Genomic DNA, 15,179 nt, shown 5'->3' with positions numbered 1-15,179 from the left:
AACAGAAAATAACTCATTTAAACAATTGATTTAAACTTACCTGGCATCTACAGCACTCTCCACTGTGAGCGGAGTGGATATCTTTTCCCGTACTGTGTCCTGCAAATACAATAAACTGTCAGTCAAGCCCATATACGGTAAACGGAATGTGTTATTGTGTATTCAATGTATATTTGGTGCAGAGTGAAGTCTGTGTGAATCTGTGTGTGGCACTCACCTTAACTTTAAAGGTTACACACTTTTGCAGCCCTTCGGGTGACACCTGTAGCAGTTCAGCGACCACTCGGATCTCCTGAGTGCTTACCACTGACGCCGCAGCCTCCTGACTAGCTCCAGCCTACAAGGGGCATAATCAATCATGCCATTATAATGTGTGCAGTGGAGGGGTGGGTAAAGTATGGCTCGCAGGCCACTCGTGGCTCACTTCCTTATTCAATTTAACCCTCTGGGCATTTAAAGCAACCTTTCAAGAATCCTGTATTATTTATTAGATGTACAGTATGACTGTATGGTGAATAAACTACCTGGCCTGGCTTTCTCTTTTATAAGAGGTAAAATGTGGCATGTGTACAAAAGTTTGACCCACTGTGCTTTAGCATTAAAGTGTGATGTATTGACCTGATGCGACTCGAAGTAGACATTTCCGATATGGAGGATGGAAGACAGTAACCGGTAGATGTCCTTTTGCTCCTCAGCATTGAAGCGCAAGATGTCCATGGCGCTCAGCAGGCGGCGAAAGTCCTCGCCATCATCCTTGCCTGCAATTTTGCAGTCCCCTCCCTGCACCAGCATGCGCATCCACGAGCATTAAAGAGATTGTGCAGTCATTTTGTTAATTTTTGTTTTTTAAATACAGTGATCCCTAGTTTTTCGCGGTTAATAGGGACCAAACCCGCGGCAAAAATAGAAAATCTGCTTATTTAAATACTGTATTTAAAATTTTTTTTTTTTTTTGTGTATTTGTAAAAAGCATTGGTGTTTTTGGCAGCCCTTTTAATTTTCGTTTTAGTCTTAGTCTTTTGGACGATAATACTTATCTCAGGCATATTTTAGTCCTCTCAAAAAGTGTTTGTCTTCGTCTAGTTTATGTTGACAAAAACACAAGACTAAGTTTGTCTAGTTTTATTCGACGTTTACTCAAAATGTTTTGGTCTGTAAATACAAAAAAAAAAAAAAAAAATCCAATAAATAGATAAATAAAGTTTTCCAACTATTTCTAATGAACATTGACAGACGAGCACATATTGTAGCCTCTCCAAGGACAACACCAATTTGGTGACAATACACACTCGGCAGGAAAACAGCACGTTATTTTCAGTTAATTATACCGACCTGGACGCCACAAACTGTATGTAAAAAAAGTTGTCCAAGAGGTAAACGAAGACTAGCCATTACTATTAGCCAGATGCTAACGCGAATGCTATGCTAATGCTACGACTTACATTTAGTGTGTGATGATAATTCAGCACAGACCTTTAAAGGCTGAAGCAACATTGCAGAATTTCTCTGGCAAAATAAGAAAACAAATCTTACAAAGCCCAGAGACTGGAGAGCAGCAGCACATCACATGAGTGACAGAACCAAATACTGCTACGATGCAAACCAACTACACATAAAATGTCACACATTGTCAACTATGTGACGGAAACTTGTGGATTTTCGTTTCGTTGTCGTCTTGTCAGACGAAAACTAGCATTAGTTTCAATGTGTCTTTCATTTCATTTTTGTCTCCCAAAACATGTTTTTAGCTCATTATCGTCTCGTCATCGTCATGAAACAAATTGATCGTTGACGAAATATTTTCGTTATAGTCATCGTTGACGAAAACAACACTGGCAAACAGCGTGGCAGGCAGTGTACAAGCGTGACCCCCTTCTCCCCAGGTGTTCCTAATCGAGGCCTATTAACACCTGCACAGGTTGATTGGCTGAGGGTAATTATGATCGGCTACAAATTTGGCATGGCCAGAGTATATGGGAAGGTGGACTGCCTTCTTTCGGAATTGACGCGGCATTGAGGGAGCGTGGACCGGCCCCTCCGCAGACGGGCGCCGCAAGGAGAGGGAAAATTGACAGTACCACAAGCAAGACGAGGAGGACGAAGTTGGAACGGTCCGGTGAACTGAATGCCGCAACGCCGAACGGGTCGAGCGCCACCCGATCACTTACAATGTTCAACCCACGCAAAAAAGGGAAGCGATTAGCCTGCCCCGCTTTGCCAGATCCAGAGACGAAAGAGCCTTTCCAGTCACTGGAACCAGGGGAGCGCCAGCAGGGCCGGCCCAGGCCATTTGGGGGCCCTAAGCAAAACAATGCCAAGGGGCCCATATTTTTGGGCCACAATTTCGTCACAGTGTACTGTGAAACCCATACATCCAATCCAACCTATATGTCCATATTTTGTATATTAATCAGTTTTTGTTGCACTGCATTCTTCAAACATCACCCCAAATGATTGTCAGTACCACCGTTTGAAGTATGCTCAAACTGTTAGCTCTTTTAAATCAAGGCTAAAAACGCTTTTGTTTAGCACTGCATATCCATAACAGACCTGTTAAGTTTCACGATTTGGTCGGGAGACTCCTGATTTTGACCCCAGTGCTCACGCCTCATGATTAGAAAGCCAAATCTCCCGATTTTCCAAAAATGTCAATTTTTTTTTTTTTTTTTTACATTTTTGTTTGTCACCGTTTTGTAACGATACCATTCGGCCTGATTCGGAAAGTGACCAAAAACGAATAGCCTGGCCGTCTCCGACTTCCCTGCCCTCACTCCCCTTCAGAGCTGGAAAAGCCCAACCAATCATCTGACAGGGAGGGAAGAGGCGAAGCACCACCGACTTCCCAAGATGCTGGCACTAATAAACCGGCTTTTAGACTGGTTCAAGTCTTTATTTTGGAAGGAAGAGATGGAGCTGACCCTGGTCGGCCTCCAGTATTCGGGAAAAACGACGTTCGTCAACGTAATTGCCGTAAGTCTTACCTGCCAGCGATAGCTAACTAGCCTAATGCTAATAGCATTAGAGCTAATGATGGGAGAACGATGAGGAAGAAGTCGCTGCTTTACTCTGTGTTTTCGTGGATCAAACATCATGGAATATTAAACCACTGCGGTCCTACCCCCACAATATATGAATTTAAGTGAGAAAGCATATCGTTACTTACTTGAAGTTTAATCATTTAGATTCGCTATTATGCTAAAGCTAAAGTGTATACTATACACTTGATTACATTATATCATTATTACTGTGCTGAAACAAAAAATATAAAGTTTCAATTCTAGGTTACAATTCAATTAAAAAACTGCCACGACAAAGATACTTTTAAAAACAAATATGATTAATTTTCTAAATGATGTAATTAATGTTTTTAATCTTGCTGATTTAGCCCTAATTGGAGTGATGGTTGATGAGATGAAGAGGCTGCTGAGGAAGCTGATGTCCAAATTTGTGCAAATGGATGTGATCAGGAAAGCTGAGGATATCCTAGATGTTGATTACAGGAACAAGGAGAACTGGCATGACACAGGCAACATAGCAGTATCACATGATGCCAGACAATACATGGAGCAAGTTGAAGACTATCTCTGATGCCTCCAAAAAGAGGTTCTTTGACAGTGTAGTTAATTTTTACACAAGTGTTGTGACCAAAATGAACTTGAAAAAAAATGGTTGCATTTTGTCTTAGCGATTGTCGCGCGCGCGCGCGTCATCGGGGTTGGCAAACAGAAATCTCCCTATTTGCAATTTCTACAACTTAACAGGTATGCCATAACTGTCTATATATTTCAATCTACCTGCTTTCTATTCCTCTTGTGCTTATCTCCATTGCTGATTTCAATTATTATTAGTAGTAGTAGTTTTTGTTTTATTTTTATTTTGTTTTATTTTTATTTATTTATTTTTATTCTGTGATTAAATGCGATCTTTTGTCTTGGTTTTTACGTTGTGTTGATTTAAATGTGATTTTTATGATCTTCATGTGATGTAAAGCACTTTGAATTGCCTTGTGTTGAATTATGCTATATAAATAAATTTGCCTTGCCCTTGCCTTGCCTTACCAAACCTTTTTCTAAAAGAGGAAAGAAAGAAGCTAAGGAAGAACTTTTATTTTTTAAGCTTGTAATCAAGTATCAAAACTCACAAAAGTCAAATAAAGCAAACTGAAGTAAACAAAATAGTATATAAATTAAACAATTGCTAGATTGCCCCCTATCTGGGCCGCCTATTGGTCAGGGGCCCTAAGCAGCTGCATAGCCTGCGTATACGCTGGGCCGGCCCTGAGCGCCAGTGAACAACAAGGACGCTGTATTTTAGCAGCGGAAGCTGGTTAACATTTTAATTTTAAATATTTTAGTTTTTATTGTTTTAAACTTTTTGAGGGGGATTTTAAAGTGAGGACTGTGGTAATCGTTGAGGGGAATTGGGCGCTCCCCTGTTTGGTGGCCTTTTTAACTTGAGTGACTTTTTTTTTTTATATATATATATTTGCTGTGTTTTTCATATCCCTAGTATGCAGTGCCCACTGTGTCTTTTATTGAGCGCAGTGCCATTCTCCCGTCCTCCTGGGGGAGCATGAACCCCACGCAGCCTGGAGGCCCAGCCACGTGACGATCCCAGGATCCTGGAGACATTTTTTAGTTTTTTTAAATAAACAATTTGTGTGAACTGAAAAGACCCATCCAGTGTTCTCCTGTTGTGTCTCAGGGGCGGTGCGATCCTGTGTTTCATTACATATTCAATGTATTTATCCAGATTTTACAGCATTGGACAGAGATACATAAAATACATGCCCCCCCCCCCCCCCCCCCCAATATGATTTAAAAAAGAAAACCAACAATTGGGAGGAACGGCCCCCCTGATCAGAACCCGAGTGGTGTTTTGTGTTTGGACTTCTGTGCTCGTCACGGTTTGTCCATAACAAACACCATGTTCAAACATGAGGGTGTCCATATGTGTACTTGGCACCAGGACACCCTAGGCCGCAGTTCGATGATCGACTTTGCAATCGTATCATCGGACTTGCGGCCGCATGTTTTGGACACTCTGGTGAAGAGAGGGGCGGAGCTGTCAACTGATCACCACCTGGTGGTGTGTTGGCTCCGATGGCGGGGGAAGATGCTGGCCAGACCTGGCAGGCCTAAACATATTGTGAGGGTCTGCTGGGAACGTTTGGCAGAATCCCCTGTCGGAAAGAGCTTTAACACCCACCTCCGGCAGAACTTCTCCCTTGTCCCGGGGAAGGTGGGGGACATTGAGTCCGAGTGGGCCATGTTCCGCACCTCCATTGTTAAGGCGGCCGATCAGAGTTGTGGCCGTAAGGTAGTTGGTGCCTGTCGTGGCGGCAATCCCTGAACCCGCTGGTGGACACCAGCGGTAAGGGATGCCGTCAAGCTGAAGAAGGAGGCCCACCGGGCCTTTTTGGCCTGTGGAACTCCGGAGGCAGCTGACAGGTACCGGCTGGCCAAGCGGACTGCAGCTTCGGCGGTCGCCAAGGCAAAAACTCAGACATGGGAGGAGTTTCACGAGGCCATGGAAAACGACTTTCGGACGGCTTCGTGGAAATTCTGGTCCACCATCCGGAGAGGAAAGCAGTGCACCATTAACACTGTGTATAGTGAAGATGGGGTACTGCTGACCTCGACTCGGGACGTCGTGAGTCGGTGGGGAGACCTCCTCAATCCCACCGACACGCCTCCCTCGGAGGGAGCAGAGTCTGGGGACTCCGAGTTGGGCTCTCCAATATCTGGGGTTGAAGTCACTGAGGTTGTTGGAAAGCTCCTCGGTGGCAAGGCTCCGGGGGTCGATGAGATCCGCCCGGAGTTCCTAAAGGCTCTGGATGTTGTGGGGCTGTCATGGCTGACACGCCTCTACAACATCGCTTGGACATCGGGGACAGTGCCTCTGGATTGGCAGACCGGGGTGGTGGCCCCCCTTTTTAAAAAGGGGGACCGGAGGGTGTGTTCCAATTATAGAGGGATCACACTCTTCAGCCTCCCCGGTAAAGTCTATTCAGGGGAGCTGGAGAGGAGGGTCCGTCGGGAAGTCGAATCTCGGATTCAGGAGGAGCAGTGTGGTTTTCCTCCCAGCCGTGGAACAGTGGACCAGCTACACCCTCGGCAGGGTCCTCGAGGGTGCATGGGAGTTCGCCCAACCAGTCTACATGTGTTTTGTGGATTTGGAGAAGGCGTTCGACTGTGTGCCTAGGGGAGTCCTGTGGAGGGTTCTCCGGGAGAACGGGGTACCAAGCCCCTTGGTAAGGGCTGTTCAGTCCCTGTATGACCGGTGTCAGAGTCTGGTCCGCATTGCTGGCAGTAAGTTGAATTTGTTCCCAGTGAGGATTGGAGTCCTCCAAGGCTACCTTTTGTCATCAATTCTGTTCATAATTTTTATGGACAGAGTTTCTAGGCGCAGCCGAAGTGTTGAGGGTGTCCGGTTTGGTGGCCTCAGCATTGCATCTCTGCTTTTTGCAGATGATGTGGTGCTGTTGGCTTCATCAAGCCGTGACCTCCAACTCTCACTGGGGCGGTTTGCAGCCGAGTGTGAAGCAGTTGGGATGAAGATCAGCACCTCCAAATCCGAGACCATGGTCCTCAGCCAGAAAAGGGTGGCATGCCCTCTCCGGGTCGGGGATGAGATCCTGCCCCAAGTGGAGGAGTTCAAGTGTCTTGGCATCTTGTTCGCGGGTTACGGTGGGGGGAGCGGGAGATTGACAGGCGGATTGGTGCAGCGTCTGCAGTGATGCGGACTCTTCGCCGGTCCGTTGTGGTGGGGAAGGAGCTGGGCCAAAGGGCGAAGCTCTCGATTTACCGGTCGATCTGCGTTCCTACCCTCACCTATGGTCACGAGCTGTGGGTCGTGACTGAAAGAACAAGATCCCGGATACAGGCGGCCGAAATGAGTTTCTTCCGCAGGGTGTCCGGGCTCTCCCTTAGAGATGGGGTGAGAAGCCCGGTCATCCGGGAGGGGCTTGGTGTCGAGCCGCTACTCCTCCGCGTTGAGAGGAGCCATTTGAGGTGGCTCGGGCATCTGGTTCGGATGCCTCCTGGACGCCTCCCTGGAGAGGTGTTCCAGGCATGTCCCACCGGCGGGAAGCCCCGGGGTCGACCCAGGACACGCTGGAGAGGCTATGTCGCTCGGCTGGCCTGGGAACGCCTTGGAATTCCGCCAGAGGAGCTGGCTGAAGTGGCTGGGGAGAGGGAAGTCTGGGCTTCCCGGCTAAAGCTGCTGCCCGCGCGACCTGACCCCGGACTAAGCGGAAGATATTGGATGGATGGATGGGAAAAAAAACAACCTTGTATGTATATTTATCAATGGTTTTTAAGCACTGCAAATGTCATAATTATACATTAAAAATAATAATTATACATACCCCAAAATTATTTGTACACCTATACATGCATATATCTTAACATTTTTAAATAAAATACTGTATATAGAGTATGTATTTTTTTTCTTAATTGAAAAAAATCCCATGATGGACTGAGGGCGCAAAGTTTGAAGCGTAAAGTAGCGAGGTATCACTGTACAATGAAATACTGTATATTTTAGAATAAGTGCTGAAACATGCAAAGACTATGAAACAAGTTCTAGATTAATGAGTTATATGTGCACTTTTTTAAACAAAAAAAAAAACCTCTTCTCAGCCACTTTATGGGTCCGGGTTAAGCGATCTCCGACATTGGCAAGAAGCAGCAGCGATCAATTGATGAAATGTCAGAAGACCTATGTGTAAACTTTATTATTTTTAATATACTTACTGTTATTATCAAGTTCAGAGTCTTATTTTTCCCCCCATTAAAATACACATAACAAGAATTTTATTTATTTTTATTTTTTTGGGGGGTGGTACAAATAAATATTTCATCCTATACTTGTGGGTATGAATAGCAGTTAGAGCTGATATGTGGGGCAAACAGATGATGGTAGAGTACGTAGTTAATGTGATTGATCCTTCCCTATCTGTTTAGACTAACTGTTCATTTGACAAGATTTGATTTTAAATTTATAATAAAACACTTTATGAATGCATGGTAGACTGATTTGCTTGCTAAAGTCCACCAAACGAGAGTAAGAAATGCAGTGGCTCTGCAGGGTTAAAAAGTTTCACTATTGGATTGGTAGCCACATTGGATCCATTAATGGGCCTACTTGGGCTGTACTGTAAAAACCTTCCATTCATTAAAAAAAAAAAAAAAATCGTAAATACCAAACTCACACTATGTAATGGCATGGAACTAAAAATGTTAGAAAGTGCTCTCGCAGTCAACTAGCATAAAAGGCTGACTTCATAAAGCAAGGGCATTCATCATGTCAATGAATTTACATCAAACAGAATGAAAGGTCGCTTGAGCCACATTTACATTTTTGTGGCCATTAATCAACGTCTGGAGAATGAATGTCACCTTGGCACAGAGATGACAAGCCATTTGTGAACCCAGAAATTGATTAGCTTTGCTTTGTGCGTAGCTGTGGGTGTGTGTGTGCATGCGCCTGCATTGGGTTGGATACCTGATTGAGATAGTAGTAGGTCTCAGCATCCTGCAGATACAGTGAGTGCTTCTCATGCGGAGGAAGGCCTGCCAACATCTCATAGAAGATGTGATAGTTTCTCTCCGATTTGGCCTGACCATGACAAAAAAAAGCCAAAAGATGGGCCATTCAAATCTTTCTCCATTACATTTTTAAAATCAGTACTTACTTCCTGTATTTTACATTTAAATATGTCTGTTTATGAAAATACAAGTGTATAACTGCCATTTCACTTTTCATGATAAGCTAAAGTTAAACTGTAACACTAACGCGTACACCAATAATATAAATAAAAGCTAATTCTATTTTATTTATATAAATGAAGTAAAAGTAAAAACAATCTAAAAAAAAATACATTAAAATAAAATTAAAATTAGACAACAAATTACTCTGCTACTAAATGTTAGAAAATGGGTGTATAAAAAAATTGTGATAATACCAATACCTGTACTAATAAGACTCTTTCAAATTAATGGGCAATAATATTTTTAAGACCTTTTTAAGATAATCTTGAACAGAATTTAATACATTCTGGGACCAATTTCATGACCAGTCTCCCAATTAAAAAAAAAAAAAAAAAAGAAACAAAAAAATCACTAACACCTAAAATGTCAGCAAAAATTCTCTGACTCAATTTCGTGCAATGCAGTTCAATGAAAAATTCAAGGAATTAAAGACCTACCAGACAAAAGTCAATGCCTATTTAAGAAATTCACCAAGATAATTAAAATTTAAGGCTTTTTAAGGCCCCAAGGAAACTCACGTCATATTTTTGTGAATTTACATTATATACTGTATATTTCTTAAATGAATGGATGATAACTTAAAAATAACTTAATAATAAAGCCAATAGTTCAGGATAGTTAAAACTTCCAGACAATTGTCAAGATTTTTTTTTCGTTAAAAAAAAAAAAACAACAACAAAAACCCTTCCAAATATAATCTGCAAAACAGGAGACTGCTGTTCCACAAATATGCGGGGGTCCACTGTCCTAAAAATGATATCAAATTATTACAAATAATAGTAAAGGCCAACCTTTGGATGACAATGTCTCACATAGCTTAAGAAAAATGATGAAAAATCAGACAACTAAATGGAAAAAGGAAAGGGGTAACAGGTGCGCCTGAGTGTTCTCATTTAGAACGAACATTGTGTGTGTGTGTGTTTGCGAGCGCGCGCTTGAAAATGTGAGGTCATTTCAGTCCTGCAGACGACAGACACAATTGATGGAGATGTTTGATGGACATAGGGATTAAAGAGACACGGCATTGTGTTTGACAACTCACACTGACTGATTCACGAATCTCCTCTTTCTCACACTCTGACTCACTTGTAAGAAGATGCTGTGTGTGTGGGTGTGTGCGAGCGTGTGTCCAGTTCACCTGAAAGACAATGCGGGACTTCTCCAACAGGTACTGAGACGTTATGGCACCACTGATTACACCCCTGGTTAATTAGGTTTGAGTGCACACAAACACACATACACAAACACACACATGCACAGAGTTAAGAGTTAAGTAACAACGCATGTGTAATGAATTAGTCTTTGTCACAGATCAACTTGTAACCCAAGTGTGTTAATGTTACAGGTAAGAGTGTTCGATTCTCCAAGTGTTAGGTATCATAATCATGGTGGACATTACCCACTACTTCTGGTTTATGTTAAATTAACACTAAGGAGGTTATGTTTTCACCACACACACATAAAAAAAACGTTCTGTCCTAAATTCTATAGAATAATTGCCTAAGGCATTTCTAACTTATTGGCATGTCCTCCCACAGTTTACATAGGAGTGGGAACCTCTTGGTACCTCACGATACGATACGATTTGCGATACAAAGCTCACGATAACGATGATCTGATGATATGGCGATACAAGGATTATCGATACATTGGTCAGGACATCATTCCAGGATATTCTACAAACAAATAATATACAGAAAAAACAGCTTCTGCTGTGAATTGGAATGAGTTTATCACTAGTGGACGTCCAATCCATTTGAACTGGGAGGGTGGCAGCGAATGAACGAATGTTCATTCGCGCCGTCAGTGGCAGCCAATGCCAGGCAATGAGGTAATTTTGGGCTATTTAAGATCATTTTCCTGTTGATTTTCAGTTACTTCCTGTTGATTTTGGGGTATTTTACAGGTCACTTCCTGGTTATTTTAAGTTACAGAACAGGAAGTGGCCTGGGAATCACCCAAATGAATAGGCAGGGACCCAAACTCAATCGGAAATGACCTGTAAATGCCCTGAAAATCGGACAGAATGACTGTGAATGCTCTGGTTTCGAATGAACGAACGTTCCCAGTCTAAATGGATTCGGCGTCGTGCACCGTCAATGCAGCCTTAGAGTTAACGGAGACACTGTTATGGTGGAAAAATTTGGTAGCAACTTGTTGGTTCCTTTTTATTTTCATTTTTTTTTTAGACATTGACACATTTTAAAAACTATATCTCGATTCTTGGCAGGAGCATATAGATAACCTTTTGTGATACAAAGAATCCCGATATATCACCATTTCGATATTTTGTCACACCCCTAGTTTACAGTACAGTTGTCCAAGCTCAAAAACAACAACAACAAAAAAATCCATTATTTGCATTGTAGGCCCCAATTTTAATCCAGGGTATTCAAAGAAATGCTATTCTGTTTTTAACAGATTTCTTGCATTTCATACAAGTAGTGACATTTTTGAGCCCATGAACACATCAAGGTGTTTACACACAGGTGAGAATGGTGCTTGAAGAGGGACATGAAATCACCCAAAATTGATCGATTTTCAATTTTCCATCCAACTCCTGTGTTGAAAAAAATTAATTTGACAGTACAGCCTGGTTGACTTAAAAGTTGCATTATATGAGACACACTTGATCAGGGGTCTCCAAACTATTGCACATAGGGCCGCAGTGGGTGCAGGATGTCATTTAAACAAAGCAAGACAACACCTTTTCACTAATCTGGTGTTTTACAAGCAGAATAAGTTGATTGCAGTCAGGTGCTGCTTGTTTAAGTCGAAACCTCATTGGTTAAACTGTCTGTGTTCAATCGGTAGGACCAAAAACCCGGCGTCGTCTCATACCCATGCTATGTTGTATTATTTATGTGTGTCTACTTGTAACTTTCGCTGCAATTTCTGAAGAAGAGAGAGAAGTGGCGGCGCAGAACAAAGTCTGCAGCGGCCCGATGCTCACTCATCCAACGGAATTTCATTGCATCTGTTGTCATCTTGTGAGAGCTGGTGTCAATGACAAATAAATCTCTGAATCTGAATCTGACCCAAACAGGCCCTTGAGGACCAGTTTGGAGACCCCTACTTGAAATCTTTGTTACTGTTATCGTCAACTACTTGTCTTTATTCTTCCTGCGTTGCAGATGGGTGCATATGTAGGACTTTTCTTGATCTGCTAATAACAATTTTTAAGTATTAAGACGCACTTCGAGCCTGTATAAATGCTGTCTACTGCTTAATTGGTGGCCGCAGCCATAAAGTAATAGAAACAATAAAACAATCATGTGTGTCAGCTAAATAAGCACCTCCCGTTGATGCGTAGAGGGCATTTAATGGAGGTGAAACATGAGTTGCAATAAGAAGCAGAAAGAATTTGAATTGATTATTAAAATTATTTTTTAAATCAGACGTAAAAAACTCGAATTGATTGCTTAAATTGCTGTATTAGCTAAACCTAATTGCAGAAATGAAGAAAAGGGATGTAATACATCAACATATGTAATTCCCCATCAGAATAACTAACAGAATAACTAGCGCTAAACTGCTTTTGCCAAAAATAGGATGTTCCTGGCTGCACTCGAGGAACTACCTAAAGAAGAAATCTTGAAGTTGCGGGAAAAGTGGTATTTTTAGCTAAATATTGATACCACTCACTCCTCCATGCAGATCTGCGTGAATTTGCCAAAGCGTGACGAGTTGTCGTTGCGTACGGTTTTAGCGTTGCCAAAGGACTCCAAAAGGGGCATGGCTTCTAGGATCTAATGAAAATATAAATACAGTATTCGTTGCTGTGACAACCTCCAATAATTAATGAACAACAATAGACAAGAATGCAAATGAATATCTTACCTCTATCTGACGGGAAGAGGTCAGAATGAAAAAGAGCAACAATGGAGTTTTCAAAATGGATGATTAATTACACAGTAAATGAGGCTGTTGAGTAAATGGTAGATGTACCTGTTGTGTCACATTTCGTTTGTGGTGTATGGCAGTTAGGTAACGCAAGATTAGTTTGGTGGCTTCTGTCTTTCCGGACCCGCTTTCTCCACTGCAAAGAAATCATGAAAAATGGATTTAGTATACCAGTTAGTAAATTAGTGTCAAGTTCTACAACCATAAGGAATACAAATGTTGTACCTGATCACAATACATTGGTTGTCTTTGGCATCCATCATGTTGGTGTAAGAAAGATTAGCTAGGGCAAATAGGTGACTGCAACACAGACACATACTCTATTACTATCATTTGTTATGATTAAATTATTCAGACGGTACTTTTCAATAACATATGACACTGTCTGCAAAGGTAGCAAATCGGACTATTATTTTTGGTCTTTTGCGCAATGTGCCAAACCAACCTTTTAATTAGATGCAACATATCAATCACTCAGTGAACTCTATGAAGTTAAGTAGAGTAAAGCTATAGCAAGGGTCCGGAACATATTGCCCTCAAACCAGTTCTGGCTCTTTTGATGACATTATCTGGCTCTACACCGACTTTACCTGACCTTGCATTGACACATTGATCTTGGACACTTAAAATGTATGTCACCGGAGTATGATATTACTTGGTAGTTATCGGGGGTATGCCGATTGCGGCTAGTGTGCAAACGTACTTTGCACGCATGTCGCTCACTGTGGTTTCCGCTTTTTGGACAACTGGGCTGTAAATATGTGCATCGCCAGACCATAATACGCAATAACAAGACATTACACTAGCCGAAACTAACAACATAATCTTTCTGTCATTATGTGCAGTAAAAGTCATCGCTGGAAGTGTACTAAAATGAGGGTCTTACGGAGGGTTGTCACTCAGACCGTGGCCCTCATACAGGAGTACCATGTCCGTGCCGTAAATGTTGAGCAGCTTGTAGGGGTTGATGGAGACCAGGATGCTTCCAATGTAGGTCTTTGGCAGAGAAAATCACAGGACTTAGCCTTTAGATGCATACATTTTGATGTTAAATCCAAACAGTAAAATAAATAAATACATAAATGAGGTCCTGGTCGTAGCGCTTCTTGAGATTCATAAGGACAGTGGTCTCATTCAATTCGCTGGAATTAAAACATACAGGATCAAGACAATGCCTTGAATGGGTCTACCAGTGGACACCCAGATAATGAACTTGTGAGGCTTACGGCAGTTGAGTCAAATCCTCCATACCCTCAGCCCATCGTTTTACCCTATGACTGGTTGTCGGCATGCTTAGAATAGCGTAGATCTAAACAAAAACACAAACAAACAAAAAAAACTATTACATGGATACATGAACAATCTGGTCATCATGATCTAGATCCGAGATGATTCTCTGAGAAGTCCATATTACCTTGTCATACCAGCTCTGCCCAGGAACCTTCTCTCGAATAGGGGTCCAATTTGGATCCTGAAGCTCTTCATTCTCAATTTTGGGTGTGGGTAAATATCCATCTAACACACCTGTCTCTCTATACATAGACCACTTGGCCAATTGCTGGACCGTGCCATGGGGTAAAACTCTCTCAGCTGCCCACACGTCCTCCCCTGTATCACCGCCTCCTCTAGCATTGCGGGCCCAATGGCCTGAGTGAGGCCCGTAGGGTGGGACTGTGGTGTAGCGATTATCTGTGCCATATAGTGCAGTTGGGGTCCTATATGAAGCATAGCGAAGCTGTTGGTTTTGTATTGCGTTGGCCAGGTTTGGATTGTGGAACCGCCTTGTCAATATGGAGCCATCAGGCAGCCTGTGGGGCAAATGTGTTGCAAATTAACTATTTCACACACTCCAGTTAATATCTACGGTCTGCTTCCTGACCTGTAACGGAGACCACGCAAGTCATCATTCTTCAGGGCGGAGGAAAGATTCGGACTGTCAGGTTTTGGTGCACCTGTGAACAAACTATTTTGAGGGAGGTGGAAGAGGTCAGAGGATCGAAGGGCCATGTTCTTCCTCAAAGCAGCGCTAAGGTTTGGGGTCGCAGGCTGCTGACCAGGGATGACAAGTGAACCGTCAGGGAGCTGATAAGAAGCATTTCGAATGTTTGGATTTGCAAGTGCCTAAAGGGAGAAAGAAGAACATTGATATAGTATCCAGAAAGTCATGAAAATGAGCAGCGTAAAGATTTTGTACTTTTGACAAGTCGGGAGTGAGTGGTTTGTTAGGGTCAATGATGATGGTACCATCCGGTAGGGTGTATGACACACCCTTAAGATAGGGGTTTTGAAGGGCAGCGGTCAGAGTAGGACTCTTCGGTTTTCTTGGGTCAACGATCATGGTTCCATCAGGAAGAGTAAGGGTTGCCCCCTTCAAGGCAGGGTTATTAAGAGCCTGTTGTGGAGCAGGTTAACAACAAAGTTTTGGGAAAAAAAGTTTTAGCAGTTTTAGAGAAGATGAAGTATTTTACCACTTTAGTTCAATAATCAACAAAGGGTTGATTC

General features: G+C 42.5%; 1 protein-coding gene across 1 annotated transcript in view; it reads right to left on the bottom strand.

The window, feature by feature from the left end:
- The window catches only part of myo15ab (myosin XVAb), an 83,248-nt gene that overhangs the window by 61,227 nt on the left and 6,842 nt on the right, over window positions 1-15,179 (bottom strand). Inside the window, exons 4-18 of the mRNA XM_057844729.1 lie at window positions 14,872-15,069; window positions 14,557-14,798; window positions 14,092-14,485; window positions 13,904-13,986; window positions 13,756-13,819; window positions 13,564-13,673; window positions 12,903-12,977; window positions 12,723-12,813; window positions 12,615-12,620; window positions 12,420-12,523; window positions 9,913-9,976; window positions 8,509-8,622; window positions 619-780; window positions 218-337; window positions 41-99 (exon numbers count right to left, since the gene is read on the bottom strand). Of these exons, the coding sequence (XP_057700712.1) occupies window positions 41-99; window positions 218-337; window positions 619-780; window positions 8,509-8,622; window positions 9,913-9,976; window positions 12,420-12,523; window positions 12,615-12,620; window positions 12,723-12,813; window positions 12,903-12,977; window positions 13,564-13,673; window positions 13,756-13,819; window positions 13,904-13,986; window positions 14,092-14,485; window positions 14,557-14,798; window positions 14,872-15,069 (1,886 nt within the window). The remainder of the gene's footprint in view (window positions 1-40; window positions 100-217; window positions 338-618; window positions 781-8,508; window positions 8,623-9,912; window positions 9,977-12,419; window positions 12,524-12,614; window positions 12,621-12,722; window positions 12,814-12,902; window positions 12,978-13,563; window positions 13,674-13,755; window positions 13,820-13,903; window positions 13,987-14,091; window positions 14,486-14,556; window positions 14,799-14,871; window positions 15,070-15,179) is intronic.

This window comes from Corythoichthys intestinalis, chromosome 8, assembly GCF_030265065.1.
Source record: "Corythoichthys intestinalis isolate RoL2023-P3 chromosome 8, ASM3026506v1, whole genome shotgun sequence".
In the NCBI taxonomy this organism is placed as follows: domain Eukaryota; kingdom Metazoa; phylum Chordata; class Actinopteri; order Syngnathiformes; family Syngnathidae; genus Corythoichthys; species Corythoichthys intestinalis.
Note: the sequence above shows the minus strand (reverse complement) of the source record. Positions and strands in the feature narration are given on the sequence as shown.